At 47.6% G+C, this 27,795-nt stretch overlaps 1 protein-coding gene across 1 annotated transcript; it reads right to left on the bottom strand.

The window, feature by feature from the left end:
- Window positions 1–64: 64 nt before the first annotated feature.
- On the bottom strand, window positions 65–26,732 carry CTSF (cathepsin F). Its single transcript, XM_081340401.1, has 14 exons — window positions 26,509–26,732; window positions 23,066–23,188; window positions 21,451–21,526; window positions 20,327–20,439; window positions 18,882–18,957; window positions 16,924–17,037; window positions 10,352–10,497; window positions 9,827–9,923; window positions 8,772–8,852; window positions 5,289–5,408; window positions 4,102–4,166; window positions 3,105–3,195; window positions 2,017–2,075; window positions 65–1,515 (listed from the first exon to the last, which is right to left on the bottom strand). The coding sequence occupies exons 1-14, from the start codon at window positions 26,701–26,703 to the stop codon at window positions 1,441–1,443; spliced, it is 1,431 nt and encodes a 476-aa protein (XP_081196527.1). The 5' UTR covers window positions 26,704–26,732; the 3' UTR covers window positions 65–1,440.
- Between the last annotated feature and the right edge of the window lie 1,063 nt (window positions 26,733–27,795).

Genomic DNA, 27,795 nt, shown 5'->3' with positions numbered 1-27,795 from the left:
AGAACGTACGAGTGCCCAGAAAGGGGTAGAGAAAAAAAAGAGACTGGTGTTTTGATTCTTAAGAAAAAGATATTTTTGTTACAAGTGCATTTTATTGGGTTTCAAGTCCAAGAAAAGAATACTGCTGCTCACTACTGACAAAGTCCCTGAAAGAGGCTCTCGCAAGGAAGAGGGATGTCTCAGAACATCCCTGTAATACAGAATTTTTAAAGTTAAATTACAAGAAGTCAAACCACACATTCAGCTAGCACACTATGGACACCTCTATCCTTCTGGTAGACGTTCTGTCAGGACTCTCCCCCCGTAATTGACTGAGAACATAATTTACTCTGCCCTCCGTAATTTATTAAGTCACCTTCCTGCATGGAAGCAGGCCTGTCATCTGAAAACTTAAATGAAAAATAATTGTTGAGGCTGGAGAAGATCGGCTACTTCTGAGTTCCAAATGGTTGCACAGATATAATATTTTTATGAATTTTTTTAACGGATTTGCTTGCCACCCGTCTCGCCTTGCAGGAACTCTACATTTAGCTATGGGTAGCCCTCGACTTACAGTGATTTGTGTGTCAACCACTCAAAGCACTGAAAAAAGTGTCTTACGTCGCAGCATCCCCACGGTCGGTCACGTGATCAAATTTTGGGTCCTTGGCACCCGGCACATGTTCACCATGGTTGCCACAACCCAGCGTCATGTGATTGCCATCATGCGACCTTCCAACCAGCAAAGTTAAGAGGGGGAGATGGATTCATTTAATGACCATGTGATTCATTTAACAACTATAGTGTTTGGCTTAACAGCCATGGGCAAAAAGCGAGTAAAATCAGGCACGACTTGCTTAATGCTTGGCTAGCTTAGCAACGGAAACTCAGTTCCCAATTGTGGTCGTTGAGGACTAGCTCCATTTTCAATCCTGGGCTCAAACAATACACAGAACCATAATTGCCTGCTGGGTTTTGTACCCACACACACACACAAAATTATTAATCAAAGTTAAAACAAAGCAAACAGGATCTTGCAGGTCTGCAGCCCACAAAGAAAAAATAATTGAAAAATGACTTGGCGGGAGAGACAGAGGAAGTGAAAGGCTGATTCACGCAGAGGGGCAAGTGTGTATTCCACACACACACATTGACACGTACACAGTTGCTGATTCTGGACCCGTAAGATGATCCTAGTGCATGGGTGTCAAACTCGCCACGTCACGTGATGTGTTGCGATGTATCGCAACTCTTTTTTGCATTGCCGGAGCTGGGGTGGACGCAGCCTCTGCATGATGCAACCGGCCGGTGGGCCGGCAGTTTGACACCCCTGTCCTGGTGGGATGAAGCTCCAGTTCTCTGGGCTGTTGCTTTCCATTGGAGGGGGGCAGGTGCCAGGTGTGACTCCTTGGCAGACACTCCCCAGATGCCAGCATCAGCACTGCGAGAGAACGAAGCTGGCTAATTTATGACTGCGGAGCTGCACATAGTGTTCATGCCGCAGGCGTGGTTCCCACGGTACAAGTAGTAGTAGCCCTGTAGGAAAGAGGAGACAAGCAACTCAAAAGCTCGGAAGGAGAAGTAGCATACAGGTAAGTCCTCGACTTATGGCTGCAGCTGAGCCAACCATCTCATTGCTAAGCAAACCAATTGTCAACTGAGTTTTGTCCCACTTTACAGCCTTTCTTGCCACACCTGTTAAGTGAAGCATTGCAGTTGTTACGTTAAGTGACTTCAATTTCCCCATTGACTTTGTTTGCCTGAAGGTCACAAAAGGGAATCACCTGACCCCGGGACGCTGCGACCGTCATAAATACACACTAGTTGTCAAGCATCTGAATTTTGATCACGTTAACCATGGGGATGCCGCAACAGTCATAAGTGTGAAAAACGGTCATAAATTCCTTTTTCCAGTGCTGTTGTAACTTGGAACAGTCACTAAATGAACTGTTGTAATAGCCCCATTGGAGGACCCCCCTCCTCCCACCCTTCTCCCCACTGACCAGGGCAGGGAAGAGTAGGGGTCCCCAGCCATACCTTTTCTCCCCAGTCTTCACCCCAGCTGTTCTTGATCGCCCAGAAGGGAATTTGGCCACCTGCGGGAAGGAGACAGAATGGTCACAAAATGGCCCCTGCATGCTCCTCGCCTCCAGGGAACGACTCCGAGAAGAAAGCAGAGCAGGCTCTCAGGAAACAGCTGATCACAACTCCCATTATCCCCAGCTGGTCCAAATGGAGTTGTGAGAAGCAAAAATTCCATCCAGAATTCAACGTGTTGGACTAGCCAGGGGTAGGCGATCTTGGCTCTTTTATGACTCGTGGACTTCAACTCCCAGAATTCCTGAGCCAGCCTGGCTCAGCTTGGAAATCTCTCCCTTTCCCCTCAGCGTGGCTGGCTCAGGAATTCTGGGAGTTGAAGTCCACCAGTCATAACAGAGCCAAGGTTGCCTACCCCTGGACTAGACAGTGTTTCTTAATCTTGGCAACTTTAAGAGGGGTGGGCTTCAACTCTCAAATTCCCCATGAAGCATGGCTGGCTGGGGAATTCTGGAAGTCCTCCCCTCTTAAAGTTGCCAACGTTGTGAAACACTGAATCAAAGCGATCCTATTCCAAAAGTGAGCCTTGGCTTTTAGTTCTGATGGACGGATTTCCTACGGCGTTTTGCTGAAATACGTTCAGGGTGAAAATAAGTCTCTTCCATATTGAATGCAGAGTCAAAAGTGATCGTGTGAAAGGAATCAGCTTCATGCTCCAAAAATAAACTCACATGTTTAAAAAATCAAAAATTTAACCTATTCTGGGCTTCCATCTGTTGGGGGAAGGAGAGGAAGGGCTGTTTTTTGTTTATCCACCCTGAAATGCACTGGAATGAAATGTGTTTGCCTCCTTCGTTCAGGTCTACCAGCTCCAAACCAGCTTGGGCAGCCCTCCGAAGCAGGCTGATGTTCGCTTCCAAAGGGACGGCCCAGTTCTTCCATCCCCGGGAAGAAAGTCAAAAGCACACAGAAGGAGTTAGGAAAAGAGGAGATTCAGAAAGAAAAAAAACCCCAGAATAAAGAACCAGAAATCAAGACACACTCACAGACATCCCACAAGATTTTCTCAACACAAAACAGCCACTCACGTCTGCCATAGCCCACCAAAAGGACCGCGTGGTCGATCATCCAGGGATTACAGAGCACGAAGAAGGGGTGGGAAACGCCTTTGCGGTAGAACTGGAGGAAGAGAGAAGAAAGCTTAAATGTAATTATGGCAAACAAGACCCCAGAATACAGAGTTGGAAGGGCCCTTGGAGGTCTTCTAGTCTAACCCCCTGCCCAAGCAGGAAACCCTATACCATTTCAGACAAATGGCTGTCCAACCTCTTCTTAAAAACCTCCAGTGATGGAATACCCACAACTTCTGGAGGCAAGGCATTCTAATGATTAATTGTTCTTAGGTAAAGGTAAAGGTTCCCCCGCACGTGCGTGCTAGTCGTTTCCGACTCTAGGGGCCAGTGCTCATCTCCGTTTCAAAGCCGAAGAGCCAGCGCTTGTCCGAGGATGTCTCCGTGGTCATGTGGCCGGCATGACTGGACGCCAAAGGCGCACAGAACACTGTTACCTTCCCACCGTAGTGGTCCCTATTTTTCTACTTGCATTTTTTAACGTGCTTTCGAACTGCTAGGTTGGCAGAAGCTGGGACAAGTAACAGGCGCTCGCTCTGTTACGCGGCTCTCGGGATTCAACCCGTCAAACTGCCGACCTTCTGATCGACAAGCTCAGCGTCCTAACCCACTGAGCCACCACATCCCTTTTAACTGTTTAATTGTTCTTACTACCAGGGAATTTCTTAGTTCTAGGTTGCTCCTCTCCTTGATTAGTTTTCATCTGTTGCTGCTTCTCCTGCCTTCTGGTGCTTCGGAGAATAGGTTGACACACACGCACACCCCCCCCCTCTTCTCTGTGGCAACCCCTCAAATACTGGAATACTGCGCTATCATGTCCTTCTTTTCTCTAGATCTACCGTGCCCAGTTCCTGCAGCCATTCTTCGTATGTTTTAGCCTTCCACCCCCTAAGAATCTTAGTTGCTGTTCTCTGCACCCTTTCCAGAACCTCTACGTCTTTTGTGAGTCTCTTACCTGCATAGCGAAAGCGTTCAGAGCAATGGAGATGGGACCGTTCTTGGCCAGCCAAGCTGCGATCTCTGTCCAAGGAGAGAGGGGCACATGTAAGAGAGAGGGGCACCTGGCCCAAGGAAGGGGGGCTGCCTGAGGTCCCACCCTTTCCCCCCAAAAAAGAAAATTTCTCATTTCAAGTGAAAACTCCTGACAAGCGTGGATATACATGCACTGCGGGAGTTACTATTATTATTATTATTATTATTATTATTATTATTATTATTATTATTATTATTATTATTAAATTAAATTTATATGCCGCCCTTCTCCCTAAGGACTCAGGGCGGCTCACAACAATAAAAAATTAAAAAACATAGAATACAAAGATTAAAAAAGAATTAAACAATAAATAAAAAATAAAGGACAATTTAAGCCTATAAAAACCAAATTTAAAAATCCATGGTCAGTCCAGGCCCGCTTCTTGGAACAAGCAGGTCTTCAGGTCACGGCGGAAGGACCGAAGTTCAGGGTCCGTCCGCAGCTCCAGAGGCAGTTCGTTCCAGAGGGTAGGCACACCCACAGAGAAGGCTCTCCCCCTGGGGGTCGCCAGCTGGCATTGCCTGGCCGACAGAACCCTGAGGAGGCCGACTCTGTGGGAGCGAACCGGGCAATGGGAGGTTGACAATGGCAGCAGGTGGTCTCGCAAGTACCCCGGGCCTAAGCCATGCAGGACTTTAAAGGTGATTACCAGCACCTTGAATTGCACCCGAAGGGTAACCGGAAGCCAATGCAGCTCGCGCAGGAGTGGTGTAACATGGGAGTACCGAGATACTAGATCATCACATAAGGTAGTCCTCGAGTTATGACTATAATTGCACATGGAATTACAGTTATAGGTTATCGCGGTCATAAGTTAAGGCAATCCTTTCCTTTCCCTTCCCTTTCCTTTCATCTTTTGTTCCCGTTCCTTTCCCTTTTTTCTTTTCCTCTTACGTTTTCTTTCCTCTTTTCCTTCCCTTTCTTTCCTTTCCTTTCCTTCCCTTCCTCTCTTTCCTTTCCTTGTTTTCCTCTTCCTCCCTCCCTCCCTTTTTCCTTTTGGTTTCTCTTCCGTTTACTTATCACTTTTACTTCCTTTTTCTTAACCTGTACCGCTTTGCAAGCAACGTCCCCCCTAGAGGCCAGCTGGGCCGAAGTCAAGGAATGCCCACCGCTCTCGTCCCGGGAGACGCCCACGCTGCTGTTGATGTAGACAGCCACTTTCTCCCTGGAGAAGCCGCAGTTCTGTTCAAAACCTTGGTAGCTGTAATCCCTCTCGGTCTCCAGGCCACCTGGAAAAAGGCAAGGCAGAAACCCCATTCAAGGAAGGTTCCAGAAGGAACTTGGGAAAATCCGAAGGGAAACAGAGACACTCCGGTTGGGAAGATCAAAGGAGACTTTAGAGCCGCATTTAAAGCAGAAGAAAAAAAATCCTTCGGTTATTGTTAGGAAAACTAAGACTCAATGACCGGAACAATCTCCGGTCTTGGATCCAGCTTCCAAAGGTTGTCGGGCAATTCTTTTTTTTTTAAACTCTCGGGAGCAATACACTAGAATACAGATAGACCTCGGCTTACAACAGTTCATTTGCTAACCGTTCAAAGTTACAACAGCACTGAAAAAAGTGACCATTTTTCACACTTACGACCATTGCAGCATCCCCACAGTCAGGTGATCGGAATTGAGACGCTTGGCAACTGGCATGTACTTATGTCGGTTGCAGTGTCCCAGGGTCATCTGATCCCCTTTTGCCACCTTCTGACCAGCAAAGTCAATGGACGAAGCGGGATTCACCCAGCGACCGCGTGAGTAACTCAATAACTGCAGTGATTCGTTCAACAAATGTGGCAAGAAGGACTGTAAAATGGGGCAAAACTCACTTAACAAATGTCTCACTTAGCAACAGGAACTTGGGGCTCAATTGTGGTCGTACGTTGAGGACTACCTATACTGTAGTCCTGTTGACAAATGAATCAGGCCTTTTTGAAATCTAGTTCAGTTATGATAGGGGGCCCTTGACTTACACTCATTCCTTTAGAGACCATTTGAAGTTACAACGCGGTGACAAAGGTAATTTATGACCAGTCCTCGTGCTTACAACCCTCACAGCATCCCCAGGGTCATGTGATCAAAATTCAGGCACTTGGCAACCCGGCATCTGTTTACGACGGTCGCAGCATCCCAGGGTCACAATGATCACCATTTGTGACCTTCCCAGACAGCTTCTGACAAGCAAATTCAAGGGAGGGGGAGATGGATTTGCTTAATGACCGTGTGATTCACTTAACAACTGCAGTGATTCACTAAACCACCAGGCAGAAAGGTTGTAAAATCAGGCACAACTCAATGCACAACCACCTTAGTTAGCAACAGAAATTCTGGGCCCGACTGTGGTTGCAAAACAAGGACTACCTTTACTCAGCCCCTCTTAACTCTGACTTCCCAGCTTTCAAGAGGGCAGCCCAGGTGGGGCTGCTCCCCACAGGCGCAAAGCAGACTTTTGCTTGAAACGACAACGACACGCAGCAGAAGCTTCGGAAGCCGATGGCCTCAACATCACCCCTCCAGGACTGCTTGCTCAGCAAAACACCACACAAAAGAGCAATTCGCTTCTCCGCGTTTCTCTCTGTACAGAAACTGTTTTTTGTTTAAAAAGTACAATGTTCAGGCTAAAGCAAAAACCAATTAGCCTCTTCCTCCTCCTCCTGTCCTAAAACCTCTGAATAGAATAGAATAGAATAGAATAGAATAGAATAGAATAGAATAGAATAGAATAGAATAGAATAGAATAGAATAGAATAGAGGAATGAAGAATAGAATAGAATAGAATAGAATAGAATAGAATAGAATAGAATAGAATAGAATAGAATAGAATAGAATAGAATAGAATAGAATAGAATATTTATTCTTGCCCTGTTCACCGCCCTGAGTCCTTCGGGAGAAGGGCGGTATAGAAATATTATTAAATTAAATTAAATTAAATTAAATTAAATTAAATTAAATTAAATTAAATTAAATTAAATTAAATTAAATTAAATTAAATTAATAGAATAGAATAGAATAGAAATACAGAGCAGAATAGAGTAATAATAGAACAGAAATACAGAACGGAACAGAATAGAATAGAATAGATAATGGAATGAAGAATAGAATAGAATAGAATAGAATAGAATAGAATAGAATAGAATAGAATAGAATAGAATAGAATAGAATAGAATAGAATAGAATAGAATAGAATAGAATAGATAATGGAATGAAGAACAGAACAGAACAGAACAGAACAGAACAGAGCTGGAAGGAACCTTGGAGTTCTCCTAGTTCTCCTTTTCTTTAAGCTGCCTCAGGCATTGTCACTTGCCCCAATGTTGCAATCCAAGATTGAAAGGCTCCGGCAATTGCGAAAAGCTTTAGCCTTAAATTAAGCCTGTTTACCCTCCAAGAAAAGCCATAGGCAGACTCAAGATAAGGGGGTAAAACTAATTACATTTGTTTAAAGGGATTAAACCTATGGAAGTCCACACTTTGGACTGATTGCTAACTTAAAATACAGAGTAAAATATTCCAATAACCAAAGCACACAAAGGATCCTCTGAATTACAAAACACTGTAAAAACTGTACAAAAATCCTTATGGTGACCCAATCAAGCTGCCAGCTGATCCAGAACTAAATAAACCCACCTCCTTTCTGACATGCTGGCTTTTCATTTCATCAGCGCTGACTGCATTCTCCTGGCTGGAGAAAACGAACCAGGGGACCTTTTCTTCCAGCAACAGCTGCTGCTTCTTCTCTGTCCCTGTTTCCTCCCTGCCTGCTGAGCTTCCCTCCTCTTTCCCTGTTGTCTTTTTTCCCCCCTTTCCTGCCCAAACCACCTCCTTTTATAGCCTCTCCTCTCCTCCCCCCTCTTTTTTTTCAGTTCCCCTCCAGTTCCGTGCTGCTTCTGGAAGCGCCAATCCTGGGGCTTCTGCCGAGCCCAGACAGTCCTGCAGCTACAGCTGCCTCTCCCTCAGGCTTGGGTCGCTTTGGCTCATTCTCCTCCCCCGCTACACTTGGCTAGCAGTCACGTCCCACCTGCCACGTGGCAAAGTACCACAGCTGGTACGCGTACCACCGGTTGAAAAGCCCTCTCCTAGTCCAGCCCCCTGCTCAAGGCAGGAGAACTGATGATGTTACCTAGTTGGGTCATGAAACATCTGCAAGAAAATCACAAAAGCTCAGAGCGCCAAGGATCCCCTATTTCCAGTCCTCCTCCTTCTCCTCCTCCTGCTGTCCTCAAACTCAGCTTGCTTCTAGCGCTATTATCTACTTGGGTCATGAAACATGTGCAAGAAAACCACCAGGCTCAGAGAACACCAAGGGCCCCACAGCCTCCTCCTTCTCCACCTCCTCCTGTCTTAAAAACCCAACTTCCTTCTAGCACTGATGATGTTACCTAGTTGGGGCATGAAACATCTGCAAGAAAACGACAAAGCTCAGAGAGCACCAAGAACCCCACAGTCTCCTCCTCCTCCTCCTCCTCCTCCTCCTGCCAAGGACCCCACAAGCCTTCAAACCCTTCCTCTCTGTAGACCCGGAGAGACTGACGAAGTGCCACCTTCCCCCAAACAGATCCAGCTTCATCTCGCAAGAAACATAGTTTGGCCCCTTGTAGACTTACCCAGCTTCTCAATAGCCTCGTAAGCATTAGAAGGCAGGCCACCTCCGCAGGCTTTGTCGATAACATCACAGTCTACCAGCTCTGTAGAGGAAGAAGATAAGATGAAGAACAACTGGATGCTGGAGATGGGTGCAGGCACATGTTTTAAGTTAATGAACTTCCCCTAGGGCAATGTTTTTGAACCTTATGAACCTGAAGATGGGTAGGCTTCAATTCCCAGAATTCTGGGAGTTAGAAGTCCACCCATCTTCAAGCTGTTAAACTTCAGAAACAATGTCCTGCTGAGAGATCTACATCCAACGTAGGCTTTCCCATAGGCGCTGGATTTAGACCTTGGGGGCTCTAAGCTATTGGGAGCTACAATGGGTATACCTAACCTGTGTTCATAGAGCATATGGCCATAGAACTTCTGAACATGTCAAGAAGGCCACCAAGTTGCATAGCAATCCATAATGGGGTAGGGAGGGGCATTATTTACCTTAATTTATTTTGTTAATGATTATCAGCAGGGGGGGACAGCCACTGTGATCGAATGGGGAAGGAGTTGGCTTAGGAGCTGAGAGCCCAGCTTTGTGTCAGAGCTCCAGTCGAGAAGGTTCCTAGGGGATTCTGGCCCCATCGGACTGTTCAAGGGGGTCTAGTGTGGAAGGAGCTGGGCTCGGACCAGGGAAGTGACTCAAGTTCCAGGCCTCCTTAGATGCAGAAGACATCTGGGTGACCTTGGATGGTCAGACTGTGGGAGAAGCCAAGTGAACCCCAGCTCTTGTTGCACCTGGCTCTGAGACCTTTTCCAGGTCCTCCACACCAGCTCCTCCACACTAAGAACAACAGCAACGTTTGTTGGCAGCCACAGCGTAATCTGAAAGTGTTGTTGAGACTTCCCAAAGCCCGTTGATTGACTGCTACTTAGGACATAGAGCTTCCTTCCTCCTGGTTTGGCTGAACATCACCATTTGAGGAGAGAAGCATCCCCAAAACATGGCATGGGAGTGGACCCATATTTTCCAACAGGGCAAATCCTCCCAGACAAGTTGTGGCCCCAGCCCCTCCGTTACCTTGCTCAGAGAGGGAGAGCAAGGTGCCCTTGTGAAGGAACCACTGTCCTTCTATGTTGCCCGTTACAGAGAAGGCCCAGCAGGAGCCACACTCGCCCTGCAGAGAGAAGAAGAGACAACACAAACAGCATCAGAAAAGCTCCATCCAAGCTTTAGGGCAATCTTTCTCAACCTTAGCAACTTTTAAGATGGGTAGACTTCAACTCCCAGAATTCCCTAGCCAGCAAAGCTAGGAAAGTTGAAGTCCACCCATTTTGAAGTTGCTAAGGTTCAGAAACACCGTCCTGGGGAGACATCTAGCCTAATTCATGGAGGATCAAGCTGTGCTGGCTAGGGAATTCTGGGAGTTGGTCCACAGGGCTTAAAATTGCCAAGGTTGGATACCCCTGCCCTAGATCACTTGATATGGCCCTATTGACCAAACAGTCGGGCATCACCAGCTAGGCAGAAGGAGCTCAGCCCCACCCAGGGCCCCATCTCAGAATCCATCTGTTTGCCCATGGGACTTAGCCTAAGAAGACCCACCTGGTTTTTGACCTCTGTGACAGCCCCATGGTCCCGCCAGTCCCATTCCTCAGGGAAGGAACCATTCGGGATGGAGGCCACTTTCATTGGCCGGCCTGGTAGTTTCGCCAGCAGCGGATTCAGGTACGTGGAATGGAACTCTTCCTCTGGAAGGAGAGAAGCAGACCAGGATTGGCCAATCCTGCACCAAACCTCATTCTCCACTTATACAGAAGATAGAATCATAGGGCTGGGAGGGACCTTGGGGGTCTTCTAGTCAACCCCCTGCTTAAGCAGGAGACCATACACCACCCCAGACAAATGGCTGTCCAGGGTCTTCTTGAAAACCTCCAGTGATGGAGCCCCCACAACTCCGGGAAGCAAGCTATTCTTTCCATCCATCCATCCATCCGTCCGTCTGTCATCTATCTATCTATCTCTATCTATCTATCTATCTATCTATCTATCTATCTATCTATCTGTCTGTCTGTCTGTCTGTCTGTCTGTCTGTCTGTCTGTCTGTCTGTCTGTCTGTCTGTCTATCTATCTATCTATCTATCTATCATTTTATCTATCATCTATCTTTATCTATCTGTCATTATCTATCATCTATCTTTATCTATCTATCATCTTATCTATCATCTATGTATCATCTATCCTATCTGTCTATCTACCTATCTACCTACCTACCTACCTACCTATCTACCTCATAGAACATAAAAACCTCGGTGTCAGGATCCCCACTGTTGGCCTGGCACCTGGCTGGCCTCCTGCCATCAAATAAGAAGGGAGGGGGAAGGCATTTGGGACAATCCACACCTGTGGATTGTATCTAATGGTGGGAAATGGGGGGGGGGGGAGTGACAACAGAAGAAGACCAGATCACCAAACCAACTTGTACCAAGATCTTCAAGTCCATTTGCCCTGAGAATGGAAGGTTACCAGTTTTGCACCTCAAAACATCTCACCGGCATCGCATTGGCTGGCCAGGGGACTGGTCATGGGGGTGTGGGGGGGAGTTGGAAAGAAGAGCTTTGTATTTCGCGTGGGAACACCCGATCCTGACTGAATTTGCTGGAACCAGGTTCTGTCAGTAAAAGCTCCTTTGCTTCAACTAAATGGAGTCATGGGCCTTGCTTTCCTGAGAGAGCAAACTGGGGCAGGTCTGACATTATGGCTGGAAGGGGACTCTTCTAGTCCAATCCCTTTTGCTCAAGCAGGAGACCCAATACCACGATGTCAAACTCGTGACATCACGTGACGTCGCGCAGCGTATCGGGACTGTTTTGGCATTGCTGGCAATGGGGTGGGCGCGGCTTCCGCGTGACGCATCTGGCCCGCGGGCCGGCAGTTTGACACCCCTGCCCTATACCATTCTGGACAAATGGCTGTCCAATCTCTTTTTAAAAACCTCCAGCTTCTGGAGGGAAGCTGTTCCACCGATTGATTGTTCTCACTGTCAGGAAACTTCTCTAGTGTCATAGTTCCGATAAATGAGGCAGTTCAAACAAAAGGCATTGTTTATCTAAAAAGTCTTAATAATGAAAGGAAACATCGGCACTCATGGAGGGATGCCAGAATCTGAAATCTCCTCCCCCCCAAACCCACCATAATACACACACAATCCCCGCCCTTATCTACACGTCATAAATCACATTATCCAATTAGTTTTACATAGGAAGCTTTACTTCCCATTCTGTACACGGACTTTTCTTATCTTCTCAAAACATCCGGTTGATGTTTGCCCCCAAAGTGAAGCAATTAAAGTAACAGTATCTGGTGGATAAAATCGCTCAGATTCGGGCTGGCTTGGACTCCGACTGGGCAGTGTCTGACGAAGGGGAAATGATGGGTTTGGCTGATAATATCTGGGAAGAGTTTGATCCTGTGACTCCGGATGAAGTGGACAGGATCATGGGGAAATTAAGTGCCGCCACGTGTTTGTTGGACCCGTGTCCCTCCTGGCTGGTTTATGCGGCCCGGGAGGTTACACGAGGCTGGCTCCTGGCAGTTATAAATGCTTCCTTGAGTGAGGGGTGCTTCCCTGCCGCCTTGAAGGAGGCGGTGGTAAGGCCCCTCCTCAAGAAACCTGCCTTGGATCCAGCTATTTTAAACAACTTTCGTCCTGTCTCCAACCTTCGCTTTCTTGCGAAGGTTGTTGAGAGCGTGGTGGCACGGCAGCTCCCTTTGGTCCTGGAGGAAACTGAGTATCTGGATCCATACCAATCAGGTTTCAGGCCCGGGTACAGCACGGAGACGGCATTGGTCGCACTGGTGGATGATCTCTGGTGGGCCCGAGACAGGGGTTATTCCTCTGTCCTGGTCCTTTTAGATCTCTCAGCGGCTTTTGATACCATCGACCATGGTATCTTGCTGCGACGTCTTGTGGGGTTGGGAGTGGGAGGCACCGTTTTATGGTGGTTCTCCTCCTACCTCTCGGGCCGCTCGCAGACGGTGTTGACAGGAGGGCAGAGGTCAACCCCTAGGCCCCTTAGTTGTGGGGTGCCTCAGGGGTCGGTACTCTCGCCCCTCCTGTTCAACATCTATATGAAGCCGCTGGGTGAGATCATCCGTGGTTTTGGGGTGAGGTATCATCAATATGCCGATGATACCCAGCTCTTTATCTCCACCCCGAACCAAGCCAGTGATGCCCTCGATGTGATGTCCCGTTGCCTGGAAGCGGTACGGATTTGGATGGGGAAGAACAGGCTCCAGCTCAACCCGGCCAAGACTGAGTGGCTCTACGTACCGGCATCTCGACTTGTCCAAGAGGTTCCATCTTTGTTTATGGGAGGAGAGGTGTTGCCTCCCGTTGATAGGGCGCGCAATTTAGGCGTCCTCCTGGACTCACGACTCAGTTTTGAAGATCATATTGGAGTCGTGGCCAGGGGGGCATTTGCCCAGGTTCGCCTGGTGCGCCAGTTGCGCCCCTATCTGGACCGAGATGCCCTACGTACGGTCACTCATGCACTCGTTACCTCTTGGATAGATTACTGTAATGCTCTCTACATGGGGCTGCCCTTGAAGACCACCCAGAGGTGCAGAATGCGGCTACGCGGGTAGTGATGGGAGCATCCCGATACTCCCATATTACACCCCTCCTGCGTGAGCTGCATTGGCTACCAGTTGTCTTCCGGGCGAGATTTAAGGTGCTGGTACTTACCTTTAAAGCCCTACATGGCTTAGGCCCGGGATATTTGCAGGACCGTCTGCTGCCGGGGACGACTTCCCATCGCCCAGTGCGCTCACACAGAGAGGGCCTCCTCAGGGTGCCGTCGGCCAGACAATGTCGGCTGGCGACCCCCAGGGGGAGGGCCTTCTCTGTGGGAGCGCCAGCCCTGTGGAACCAACTCCCCCTTGAGCTTCGGATGGCCCCGGACCTCCGGCCCTTTCGCCACGACCTCAAAACTTTCTTTTTCCATCAGGCTGACCTGGATTGATGATGGGTTTTTAAATATGTTTTAATTTTTAACTGTGTAGTTAATTTATTTTGGGGCTGTTATTTAATTCTTTTTTAATTTTTGTATTGTTGTTTTTTTATTGTTGTTAGCTGCCCTGAGTCCTTCGGGAGATAGGGCAGCATATAAGTCCCAAAAATAAATAAATAAATAATAAACAGGCTGTCTCTTATATTGTCAGTGCAAAAATATGTCAATGTTTGCAGCATTGACATCTAGTTGTAGGTTGCTTCTCTGTTTAACGGTCTTCCATCCATTTACGCTACAACTATTTTTTAACGTTTATTTTATTGAAAGTGCTTTTTTTCTAAGACAAAAAACCCCACAAAAGATCCCTCAAACCCAACTGTCTACCAAAAACAAATTAACAAAAACTACAAAAAAATTTAAAAACAGGAAGAACTTAACAACAAGCAATAAGAAGCAAAACAAAAAAGTATCAACCCTTGAGGCAGGCCACCTGCATATTAAATGTTAAAAGTATAGGAAAATTTCCACGTTTTTAAAAACAAAAATTTGCAAAATTATCACATTTGTGCCAAAGGGAAACATACTGAATCTTTTCTTTCTGATTCATAGAAAACTTTGCCTTTTAAAAAATGGACAGTTCTTCACCTCCCAAATCCCATTTCTATATACCCCACAGGTTTTATATATTTTAGCTTGGGTTTGCACTCAATGTCATGCTCTAGCTAACTCTGGTTTATTGAATAAATCTTGTTCTTATTCTACATAAGAATAACACAAGCATCTGAGCCACCTTAATTTGAAATAAATTTAAAAAAAAACAAGGCAGGCATTTAAAATCTCTAAGGAGGCCATTCTGGTGGATTTCCACTTTTGCGCTTCTTAATCTCTACTGCACTAAACATTTTCCACAGCAAAAGCTCCACCTTCTGACTGGAAGGAATGTTTGGCCTTACTTTTCAATCGAATCACGATTCCAGGTCACCCTAGACCAGGGGTAGGCAACCTCGGCTCTTTTATGACTCATGGACTTCAACTCCCAGAATTCCTGAGTCAGCATGAGGGAAATTTGGCCCCTTCATGACTTGTGGACTTCAACTCCCAGAATTCCTCAGCCTGCACGGCTCAGCTTGGAAACCTCTCCCTTTCCCTCAGCATAGTTGGCTCAGGAATTCTGGGAGTTGAAGTCCATGACTCATAAAAGAGCCGAGGTTGCCTATCCCTGCCCTAGACCGACATTATATTTACTCAGCAAATTCAAAGCATGCAGGGAAGGCATAAGAAGCAGAGTCAGGTTGAAAATGGAAAGTCGTAAGATCGAGTCATGTCATAAAATGGGGCTGCAGAGATCCAAGGGGAAAAAAACCCCGAATAAAAGCAAAACGAGTTGCAGAATTACACTGAAAAGAGACCCCAACTTTGGACCGGCTTCTCCGGAGAGAGACATCTCCAAAGTGCCAACCTTGCAGTGAGATGGAAGGCAAATTTAATGAATAAACAAACTAACATTTCTGGAACTCAATCCAGGAAATACTTTTTGATTTCCTGCTCAAGAAGCAAACAACCTGTTAGGCCAGACGTAAGCAGTCCTGGATTTCAGCAGCCCTTAACTGAGCCGGCAGTTTGAGTCATAAGTGTCCATGGTCATTAAGTGATCATCCTATTACCGTGCCTGATTTTATGACCTATTTTCCAGGGGTCATAAAGTGAATGTGGCAGTCATTTAGTGAACGCTATCTTCCCTGTGGGATATTTTATGCCGGAAACCAGAAGTTTCTGATACAAATATTGTAAAGCACATGACCACCGGATACTGCAAATGGCAGGTCATAAGTTGAGGCTTGTAAGTGGTCGTAAGTCAAGGACTACCTGTATCATTTTTCCCCCAGACACAGACTATAGAGGTACATCCATCTGCAGTGAAGGGATTAGTCCAATACACAAAGCCACAATTAAGCACACCTTCTTGATAAGACAGGACTGACACCATAATTAAACTAACCCCTCTTACTGGTATTATTAGGACAATTATTATTACAGGTAATCCTCAACTTATGACCGCAATTGAGCCCAAAATTTACATTGCTAAGTGAGAAATTTGTTAGATGAGTTTTGTCCCATTATATGACCTGAACCACTGCAATTGTCAAACTAGTGACACAATTGTTAAGTGAATCTACTTTCTCCACTGACTTTGCTTGTTAAGAAGGTCACAAAAGGGGGTCACCTGACCCCGGGATACTGCAACCGTCATAAATGTGAGTCAGTTGCCAAGCGTCTGAATTTTGATCACATGATACCTGGGGACGCTGTGACAGTCATAAGCGTGAAAAACAGTCATAAGTCCCTTTTTTCAAACTGCCATTGTAACTTTGAACAGTTACTAAACAAACTATTGTAAGTCGGGGACTATCTTTGCATGCACACTCAGAGCTTCTGCACCAGACAAAAATTCCTTGTGTGTCTAACCACACTTGGCCAAATAAAGTATTCCATTCTCTTTTGTTCTATTATTTCTATTTCCGTTCTATTTGCACACGTCAACTGCAGCCAGCCCTAAAGTTTTTTTAAAAAGTTCTGAATAGAATAGTTAACAGGCCCAAACTATGTTAGGTCCACAATATACCTTTATTGGCTGTTTTGACCGAGAAATGATCACCTGCAGATGGGACGGAGAGTTTTGCACGGGATACAATCCGATCTAGGTGCAAAATGTTCGTCCGCTTTCCAAGGAACCTGTCAGAATCCATTTATATCACATTTCATAAATGTATAGGTAGAACAATGTGCTTATTCTGGGGATTCTGCCATCTCTCCGAAGGGGGGGGGAGGATAGACTTTAGGCATCTTCAAACAACAGGGAACATTTGAACTAAAAAGGAAGCAATAACCATAAAACCAAGGAGAGTTCCCTTTCCCATGGAAGGGCCTGACATCTGACCAAATGGATGAGGGGAGGGGCTGGAATGGGAATGCTTTATATAGGATTGAAATGTAACTTTGTTAGATTCCGTCTTGTATTGCCACAATCGATTCCATCCTAGTAAACATTTTCCTTTTGGACTAAATTTGCATCCAAGAGTTCTTATTTCCTAAGATGTGGATTGAGGTGGGTCCTGACAGAACCTTTGCAATCCAGAAAAGAACCAAACTTCCCACCTGCCGTACCTGTCAGGTCGCTAAATTTGGTGACTCCGTATTCTGCAGTGCCCTGGTCCAGTTCCTGATAGAGACGGGCCCTCTCCAGGTTCTCAGCAAAAATCTGGAAGCGCCTTTGGGTCTCTGGAAGAAAACAGCCCCCAGTTAGAATTAGGACTAGTCGTCCTGCATTTATGACCAGAACTTTGGTTACTCAGCAAGGCAATTGTTAAGTACGTCCTGCCCAATTTTACCATTAGGTTCTCAATAGAATCACTGCAATTTCTGCTAAATGAATCGCGTGGATGTTAAGTGAAACCAGCTTGCCCTACTGCCCTTGCTTGTTGGAAGTCAGCCAGCAAGCTCACAAATGGTGATCACGTGATGCTTGCAACCCTTGTAAATACATGCTGGTTGACAACCGGCCAAATTTTGATTATTTATTAATTTGCAACGTGCCTTCATTATTTTGACAAATAGCTCAAACCTATCCAACACCCCTCCCTCCTCCTATTTTCCCCACAACAACAACCCTGTGAGGTGGGTTGGGCTGAGAGGGACAAACTGGGACAAGATCACCCAGCTGGCTTTTGTACCTAAGGCGGGACTAGACCTCACTATCTCCTGGTGATTGGCCCAAAGTCACCCAGCCGGCTTTCATGCCTCAGGCAGTACTAGAACTCACCGTCTCCTAGTGATTGGCTTTCAAGGACTTGAACTCACGGTCCCCTGCTTTCTAGCCTGGTGCCTTAACCACTAGACCAAACTGGCTCTCGGGGATGCCGTGATGGTCATAAGTGGCTGTAAGTTACTTTTTCAGTGCTGTTGTAGCTTCAAACAATCACTAAATGAATATTGGAAATCAAGGACTGCTTGCCCATAGATTAACAAAGTTATGCAGATGCAGAATAAGCCTAAACTGGATATGGTAGGCTGAAGACCCAACGCAAACTGTTTTCTTAAAAGAAGGCCTGGAATTCTTCCACTGTGAAGCTCATTCCACTTCAAAAACTTTTATCTATCTATCATCTATCTATCTATCTATCTATCTATCTATCTATCTATCTATCTATCTATCATCTATCTATCTATCTATCTATCTATCATCTATCTATCTATCTATCATCTATTTCTCTTGTCTGTCTGTCTATCATCTATCTATCTATCTATCTATCTTATCTATCCATCTATCTATCTATCTATCTATCTATCTATCTATCTATCTATCTATCTATCATCTATCTATCTATCTATCTATCATCTATTTCTCTTGTCTGTCTGTCTGTCTATCTATCTATCTATCTATCTATCTATCTATCTATCTATATATCTATCTATCTATCTATCTTATCTATCCATCTATCATCTATCTATCTATCATCTATCTATCTATCTATCTATCTATCTATCTATCTATCTATCTATCATCTATCTATCTATCATCTATTTCTCTTGTCTATCTATCATCTATCTATCTATCTATCTATCTATCTATCTATCTATCTATCTATCATCTATCCATCTATCTATCTATCTATCTATCTATCTATCTATCTATCTATCTATCTATCTTGTCTGTCTTTATCTTTTTCTTTCTTTCAGTTTATCTTCTATATTCTGTCTGTCTTTATTTATCTTTCTTTCTATCCTCACTCTTTTTTTCCCTTTATCTATCATCTAGCTATATTCTGTCTATCTTTATCTATTTTTCTTTCCTTTCACTTTCTTTATCACCTAGCCATACTCTGTCTGTCTCTGTCTCTGTCTCTCTCTCTCATCTGTCTGGTTTTTATGTCGTCCATCTCACTGATGCAGAGATTTGGGGGGTCTTGCAATATGATCGGAGTTCTCTTTTGAAAGCCGTGATCTCTGGGTCATGCCTACAATATCTTCATGAAATTGTGCAATGGGGCCTGCCCCCCACCCCCACCCCAACTGCAAAGGGTAACAGGTCCCTCTGCAAAATCCCCCTTTCCACAGTCAGTCACCTCTGTCGTCCAGGTAGCTCTTCCTGTAGGTGATCAGAAAGTCCTTGAAGAGGGAGACCAGGTGGGCAGAGACATTCTGTGGAAGGAAGAGACGCTCAGGATGAGCACCAGAGACAGCCAGCACAGCCACCCCCGGCTGGATCACGGGCCTGGCCCCACCCCGGCTGCAACCCGCTATTCCTCCGCAGAACTTTAAGGCAACGGAGGCTCCGAAGATGGAGAGCGAGCAGCCATTTTGGGCCTGGGGCCCAGCCACAGGCTTCCCACCCTGAGTTAAAGGGTGGGGTTGTGATGTCACCAGAGGGCAGGGGACTTTGGGACCCTCAGGGAGGTTCTTGGCAGATGAGCTGGGCGTCTTCCAAGCCCGTTTTGCCCTAAGACCCCTTCCGGTGGGAGAAACTTAGCTGAGCTGGGAAGGAATGGATGGAGTTGAAAATTTCAAAACCCACCTTGCCCCCAAAGCAGCAAGAATTGCAGCCTTGTCAAGTGCAGGGGGGGGGGAAGGGGCTGTAAGGGCCACAAATGGAGTGTGGAGGAACCCTGAGCCATGCCCAGCTTCCTTCCTTAAGACCTCCCCATGGAGGGTCTGCTGTGCCAGATCCCCCAGTCTCCTCTGCAGAAGGAAAAACTCAGCTGAAGCGAAACTCAGCTGTTGCCTAGGACAACACGGCCCATCATTCCCCTCCAGAATCAGTGCACGGTCCCCTCTATCTCTTGGGAGCCAAAGGGAGAAAAGGAGCCGAGCCCTGTCCTCGGAGCAACCTCATCTGACAAGCTCAACTGACGACAGACAGTTCGAAGTTACAACAGAAAAAGTGACCCATTCTCAAAGTTACGACCTATGTACCACCCCATGTTTTGGGTGCTGGGCAACCAGCTTGCATTTAAAACAGTTGCAGAATCTTGCAGTCATATGATCACAATTTGTGATCTTCCAGCCAATTTGTGATCTTTCTGACCGTGAAAATCAATTGGGGGGGAGGGGGTGGGTGGGTTTGCTTAACCACCCTGCAATTTACTTAACGAATGCATGGTTCAGTTAATGGCCATTTTAACAAATGGTAATAAAATTGGGTCTGGTCTCGTGATGCCTTGCTTAATGATAGGATAGGATAGGATAGGATAGGATAGGATAGGATAGGATAGGATAGGATAGGATAGGATAGGATAGGATAGGATAGGATAGGATAGGATAGGATAGGATAGGATAGGATGGAGCAGAATGGAACAGAATACAACAGAATATATGGAACGGAACGGAACGGAACAGAACAGAATGAGTGGTGTAGAACAGAACAGAATGGAATGGAATGGAGCTGGAAGGGACCTTGGAGGTCTTCTAGTCCAGCCCCCTGCTCAAGCAGGAGATGATGCCATAATGACATCCCAACTGCGGTTGTAAGTCGAGGACCAGCTGTATCCTCCTGGGGAAGAGCATCACCCACCTGGAGAGACTCTTCCTGCCTCAAAGAGGCCTCAGCCACATCCACAAAAGGGCCGTTCAGGGGAAACGTCTCCCACGGGCCCAGCGAGGCTGCCTGGATTTCAGTCAATGGCTCTGCCCAAAACAGAGGAGGAACGATTAATATTACCACAGCCACAACAGAAAACGTTGGCTACAATTCTCTTTTGCTCCTCGCCGAGTCCTTCTTGGATCAATGTCGGACCTTGCGACCCCACAGCCTTCACAGCCAGGTGTCCAACCTTGACCACTTTTGAGACTGGGGCACTTTGAGTGCTAGAATCTTGTGGACTTCAACTCCCAGAATCCCAGAGGTTCTGCTGGCTGAGGAATTCTGGGAGTTGAAGTCCACAGATCTTAAAGAGTTGCCAAGCTTGGACACCCCGGCGCTATGGACAGATCCTCTTGACCCCTATTTCTACTGCTGAGTGAGACCGTTGTTAGGTGGATTCTGCCCCATATTACGACCTTTTTCCCACAGTTGTTAAGTGAGTCATTGCAGTTTGTTAGGTTAGGTTTGTTAGACACGGTGTTTAAGTGAATCTGGCTTCCCCCTTGATTCTGCTTCTCGGTTGGTTGCAAAAGGCGATCACATGATCCCAGGACACTGTGACCATCGTAAGTATGGACCAGTTGCCGAGCATCTGAATTTTGATCATGTGACCCCGGGGGATGCTGCAACGGTCGTAAGCGTGAAAAACGGCCCTAAGCCATTTTTTTGAATAGCTGTAAGGCAAGGACTACCTACAGATTGAACCCAACTTACATGAATCCGCCATGCACTAAGCCCAAACTCACCCCCTGTATTGTGGGTCGGTAAAATGTACAAGCCTTCCCAATGCGATGCACAGCTCAGCCACAAGGGCTTGTTTAGCAAGCCATGGTTTAAAACAACCCAGCTTAACATAGGCACCCAACTTCTCCTTTGCACGGGATTCTCTGAACGCCTTCAGGCAACTTCCGACTTGGCCGTTTCTTTTCCCAGCCCTGATTTGTTAGGCAAATCAGCCGCTCGGGGATCTGCTGAGACTGGCAACTGCCTACAGGGGCGAAACCCCGAGAACTGGCGCCCGGCGGGTGCTGGAGGCAAACTCAGAGATGACTTACCGGTGGGATGACAGTCTTGCTTAAGCAGATTCTTGCTGCTCGCCCAGGGCTGGCTCCAAACCTCGAAGTGGCAGGACTGGGTGGTGAGAACAGCAAGGAGTCAGAAATGTACCAGCAACCATGGGCAGGGCGGAATTGGAAATCAGGTTTACTAGCAGTCCATTATCGGGGTTTCTCAACTTCCTCAGAGCCACCCAGAAAAGCGGCTGAGCAGAGGCTTCGTGGGAGCTGTCTCGCCCAGCATCCTGACTTTCTTGGCACTGGGAAACTGGCAGCTAGGCTGGGAGGAGGAGTCAAGCGAGGCCCTAGCTCAGCATCCTTGAGCAGCATATGCTGGACCTTCTCCAAGATTCACGAGCCTTGTCTCATGGAAGATTATCAAAGAGACAAGCAACCTAGAACTAAGGAGAAATTTCCTGACCGTGAGAACAATTAATCAGCGGAATAGCTTGGCTTCCGGAGTTGTGGCTGCTCCATCACTGGAGGCATTTAAAGAAGAGACTGAACAGCCATTTGTCTGCAATGGTATAAGGTCTCCCACCTTGACTAGGGGCTTGGGCTAGATGACCTCCAAGGTCCCTTCCAGCCCTAGGATTCTATGCTGTATGGCTAATGCCCTGTGCATAGAAGTATGAAGGTTACAGAATACAGAATAACAGAGTTGGAAGGGACCTTGTAGATCTTCTAGTCCAGCCCACTGCTCAAGCACAAGCAGGAGACCCTACGCCATTTCAGACAATTGGCTGTCCAATCTCTTCCTAAAAACCTCCACTGATGGGAGTGCCCATAACTTCTGGAGGCAAGTTGTTCCACTGGTTAATTGTTCTCATCGTTAGGAAATTCCTCCTTAATCCCAGGTTGCTTTTCTCCTTGATTAGTTTCCATCCGTTGCTTGTTTGGCCTTCTGATGCTTTGGACAATAGGTTGACCCCCTCGTCTCTGGCAGCCCTGGAAGTATCGGAAGATGCTATCCTGTCACCCCGAGACCCCCTGTAAAAGGAATCAGTGGCCGCACCAACTTCCGACCAGCCCAAACCATTTTCAATGGAGCTATGCAAAAACGGAGTGCTTTGAAAATTAGTGAAAACTATTATTTTTGACTGTTGCGTTATTAACGGTAAAAGCAATTATGAAAACTATTATTTACTAAATGTATATGGTGCTCATTGCATTGATAGGTAAAGGTAAAGGTTCCCCCGCACGTGCGTGCTAGTTGTTTCCGACTCTAAGGGCCGGTGCTCATCTCCGTTTCAAAGCCGAAGAGCCAGCGCTTGTCCGAGGACGTCTCCGTGGTCATGTGGGCGGCATGACTAGATGCCAAAGGCGCACGGAACACTGTTACCTTCCCACCGGAGTGGTCCTTATTTTTCTACTAGCACTTTTACGTGCTTTCGAACTGCTAGGTTGGCAGAAGCTGGGATGAGTAACAGGCGCTCACTCTGCTACGCGGCACTCGGGATTCGACCCGCCAAACCGCCGACCTTCTGATCGACAAGCTCAGCGTCCTAACCCACTGAGCCACCGCGTCCCTATTGCATTGATAAGGTGACATATTTTTTAAATCAAACCCATCCTCTCAATTAGAAGCGAATGCTTTGGGAGGGTCCCTACTTACCACGTGTTCTGGTTTCCCCAGAGGGAGAGACCCCGAAGGGCTGTCACAGTCCGCCATCTCACCCCTCCTGCACGGACTCTGGAGCAGGACGACCTCCAAGTAGTGTTTGATTCCGTTCACCACCTGTTCTCAAGAAAAAAGCACCCGGGACTTAAGAAATTAATGAGAAATTCTCTGACGAGAGCAATTAATCAGTGAAACAGCTGGAGGCTATTAAGAAGAGACTGGACAGCCATTTGTTCAGGACAGAATAAGGTGTCCTGCCCTGGGCAGGGGGTTGGACTAGATGTCCTCCAAGGTCCCTTCCAACTGTGTTACTCTGCATTCATAGAGTTTGTAAGTTGCAACAAGAAAGGATCTCCACTGCTGGAGGTTTTCAAGAAATGACTGGACAACCACTTGCCTGGAATAGTGTAAGGCAAGGGTAGGCAACCTTGGCTCCTTTATGACTCGTGGACTTCAACTCCCAGAATTCCTGAGCCAGCCATGCTGAGGGGAAAGGGAGAGGTTTCCAAGCTGAGCCGTGATGGCTGAGGAATTCTGGGAGTTGAAGTCCACGAGTCATGAGGGGGCCATAGTTCCCCCATGCTGGTTGAGGAATTCTGGGAGTTGAAGTCCACGAGTCATGAAGGGGCCATAGTTCCCCCATGCTGGCTGAGGAATTCTGGGAGTTGAACTCCACGAGTCATAAAAGAGCCAAGATTGCCTACCCCTGGTGTAAGCAGGTTGGACTAGAACAGGGGTTCCCAACCGGCGTTGCTGCACTCCCTGGGGGTGCAAGACGATATTCCAGGGGGTGCAAAAACTTTTCAAAATTATACTGTATTATGCATAATTCGTTGCCGTCATTTTGAACTCTTGTAAGGGGTGCAAGAATACATCAGAAGTGTTCTAGGGTGCGGGGTATAGAAAAGATTGGGTGCCTCTTTGCTAGAAGATCTCCAACTCTGTTATTCTGACAAAGAACCAAGGCTTTGGAAAAAGGAGGCTAAAGAAGGTTTTGTAAGAATTGAACAGGAGGAGCTGTTCTTGCCCAAGACTGCTTGGCTCCCTCCCCACCCCCCATTCGCCCCAGGAGATCATTCCTCCATCCCGAGCTTTACAGCAAGGATCACAGCTCTTGCAAACACAGAGAAGCCAGAGAGAAAACGCTGCAATTTCACTTCCGTAAGATGTCGAAATTCCTGTCCCCAGAAAGGCAGGATTGTGTCTTATGGATCTTTGGGGTCCAGTTATAAGATGCAGTCACTGAGTTCTTTCTTTGCCTGCAAGGCTCTCATGCTAGATGTGTTAGATGTTTAGTGCCAGCCATGGCAGTTCCCCAAAAGGGTCATCAGATGGAGGCAAAGAGGCTTCTTTGCTTCCACTGATGAGTCAGGGGTCTCAGACCCCTGCAGCCCCATTGGAGAGAGTGTTTTATGGTTAGGGAGGGACTGAGACCCCCCATAAATACCTCTGCTCAAAGGGGCTGCTCTCTCTTTAGTTTTTGTTCTTCTTCTGTTCCAGTTATGCCATGCTAGCTTGCTTTCTTTTCTTTTGTTCTCTCTCACATGCAGGCATGAATGCCTTCATGCCAAGTAATTCTTTCTTTCTAATCTATTATTGAATAAAGCTTCATATGATTGCATCTCTGCGTGATGCCTTTTACTTGGAAGCACCTTAACGATCCATCGACCTCGTGAGACCATCCCACAAGATGTATAAGGCACCAGGCTAGAAACCAAGAGACTGTGAGTTCTAATCCTGCCTTAGCCGTGAAAGTTAGCTGGGTGACCTTGGGCCAGTCCCTCTGTCTCAGCCCAACAACCTCACAGGGTTGTTGTTATGGGGAAAATAGGAGGAGGATGGTATGTTTGCAACCTTGAGCTGCTTTTAAAAATATAACAGAATAACAGAATTGGAAGGGACCTTGGAGGTCTTCTAGTTCAACCCCCTGCTCAGGCAGGGAATATAATAAAGGCGGGCTTTAAATGAAATCAAATAAAGTGAAATCAAACAAAATGAACTGAACTAAAATGAACTAAAATAAAATGAATTACAATAAAGTGAACTAAAATGAATTGAACTAAAATAGCATTACAAGAGCCGTGGTGCCGCAGGGGTTGGAATGCTTAGCATGGCGGGCAAATTCTGCAGACTGCCAGCATTTTGGCAGTTTGATTTCTCACCGTCCAAGGTCGGTAAAATGAGGACCCAGATTTTGGGGGGCAACAGGCTGACTCTGCAAACCGCTTAGAGTGGGCTGTAAAGCACTGCGAAGCGGGATGCAAGTCTAAGTGCTATTGCTAAAATGAACTGACGTAATAAAATAAAAGCAAAGAAAAATAAAACGAAATGCAACGAAGCAAAACAAAATCTCCTGAGTCCTGGATAACCAGCCCTAAAAAAGCCAAGAGAAAGAAGGTCAACCAGCTTGTGATCCTCTGGCTGGTGGGTCAGCTAAGAGACACGTGATGTTTAGTCAGCGATTTAATCCTCTTACATAACACGTCAAAAGCCCACGAAATCCTGACCATCCATCAGGTTCAATTCTGAACCAAATCAACATTAATTGGAGTCAACAGTTCCAGCTTCGTTTCAGGCAATTTGTCGGTGGCACCCTTGTCCCTCCAATCTCCAGAGAAACAGGGTCACAAGCCTCCTGCTTCCAAGAGGCTGATCCAAGGATGATGGGGATTGGAATCCAACCTTTCTGGAGGCCGGGGGTGTTTGAAGTTATGTGCTACTGCTTCAGCATCGTGTGTTAAGAGACGGCATTTTTTCCCCAGTGCAAAATTCTCCATCCTGCATCCCTAAGGGTGCAAATGATAAGAACCCTAATTCCCCAAGGACAGGGGCGTCCGCTCTCGGCAACTTTCCCCATCTGGCTGGGGAATTCTGGGAGCTGAAGTCCACGGGTCTTAAAACAGCCCCGATTTAGAATTCTCTTAGCTCCTTTCCGCTTTACAAGAATGGATGGAGCAGCTGCAGAGTAACTTCCCAGCAGATGAGCAGGGCAAAGAATGAGGAGGGGACATCCTTGGTGGGGTGTTGCATTTTTTTGGGGGGGGGAGGGGGGGGTGTAGGAGAAAATTTATATTCTTCTGCCCGTGCTTTGAATAGACTTCAGCCCGGATAGCGGTCCAGCCCAACCCTGCATCAGGGACAGGGTCTCCGTGGAACGGAGGGAGAGTGGCCCTTTGGAGGGGCTGGATCACAGCTCCCGCCGGCTCAAGCGCTGGCAGAGCCGCATGGGCAGTGTAGTCCGCAATCCGGGGGGACCCCAGATCGAAGGCTTCGCCTGAGCCTAGTTAGCAGAAAAATCTTCCAAGAAGGGGAACGACCCCCGCACCCCCAGCCCAGCCACTAGTCGCCCCCTCCTCATCCCGCCGAGAAGGCGCCCCTCTCTTTCCCCGGCTTGGGCTGCGCGCATCTCCAAGCCGGCGCCCGCCGCGGCGGCTGACCTGCGTCCTGGCCCCGCACAGCGCCCAGAGTCCGCGGGGATGCCCTTCGGGGAAAGCCTCGGCCAGGGCGAAGCGGGCCGCCTCCCGCACCGAGTCCCCGCGCACGTCCACCGGCACGGCCCAGCCCGGAGCCGCCAGCGCGGCGGGCGCCAGCAGCAGCCCCAGCAGCAGCCCGAACAGCTCCGCCGCCGCCATCCTCCCGACGACTGGCCGGCCCGGCGACCGACGGCTGCGGCGCCTCCCCCCTCCCCGGGGGAAAGGGGCGGGGCCTCCTCTCGGCGCCGCCCCCTGCTTTGCTGGGTCAGGGCTCGGCACGCACCGCGGGCGCCCGCGGGCGCCCCGCTGCAGATCCTCGCCGCCCGTAGCCTTCGCAAGCTTTGGCTTCTCCGCGCGCGGGAACGGCCGGCTCGACGGGGGGGGGGGTCATCTCACCTCATCTCATCGCAACCCCCCCACCAATGAACCTGGTCAGCCGCAACCCTTATTATAGACGGCAGGGGTCTTCAAACTTGGCCCTTTTATGACTTGTGGACTTCAACTCCCAGAATTCCTCAGCCAGCTTTGCTGGCTGAGGAATTCTGGGAGTTGAAGTCCACAAGTCATAAAAGGGCCAAGTTTGAAGACCCCTGATATACGGTCTCCTGGTGGAGCAACCGGGTTGGACTAGATTAGAAGGGGGGTCCCCAACTCTGGCAACTTTTAAGAGCCGTGGACTTCAGCTCCCAGAATTCCCCAGCTGGCTGAAGCTGGTGAAGTCCAGGGGTCTTACAAGTTGCCAAGGTTGGGGGACCCCTGGATTAGACGACTTCCAAGAGACCCGGAGATCCCGCGTTAACCCCGGTTTGGTTTTCTGCAGCTCCCCGTGTTGCGGAAAAGCGGCTGTTGGGATCCTTTGCACGTGCAAAGGCAGGAGATTCAGGAAGCAGGTTAAGCCTCTTTGCGGTGGAATCTAGTCCGGATTCCAGGAGGCGGCGGGGTGGGGTGGGGTGGGACTGCATTCCAGAGGAGCCAGAGACCACAGTTTGAAGCAGGGGCGTCCATACTTAAAACACAGAATCAGAGGGCTGGAAGGGACCTTAGAGGTCTTCTAGCCCAACCCCTGCCCAAACAGGAATCCTTATTCCAGTCTCTTCTTAAAAGCCTCCAGTGAGGGAAGCAGTTCCACTGATGGTTTTCAACTGTCAGGAAATTTCTCTAGGTTGCTTCTTGGTTAGTTTCCATCACTTCTTGACTAGCTTTTTTGGTGCTTTGGGAATTAGTTTGACCCCCCCCCCTCATCTACATAGG

Source organism: Vipera berus (assembly GCF_964194415.1).
Source record: "Vipera berus genome assembly, chromosome: 16".
NCBI lineage: Eukaryota > Metazoa > Chordata > Lepidosauria > Squamata > Viperidae > Vipera > Vipera berus.
This window is presented reverse-complemented; position numbering and strand designations above follow the sequence as displayed.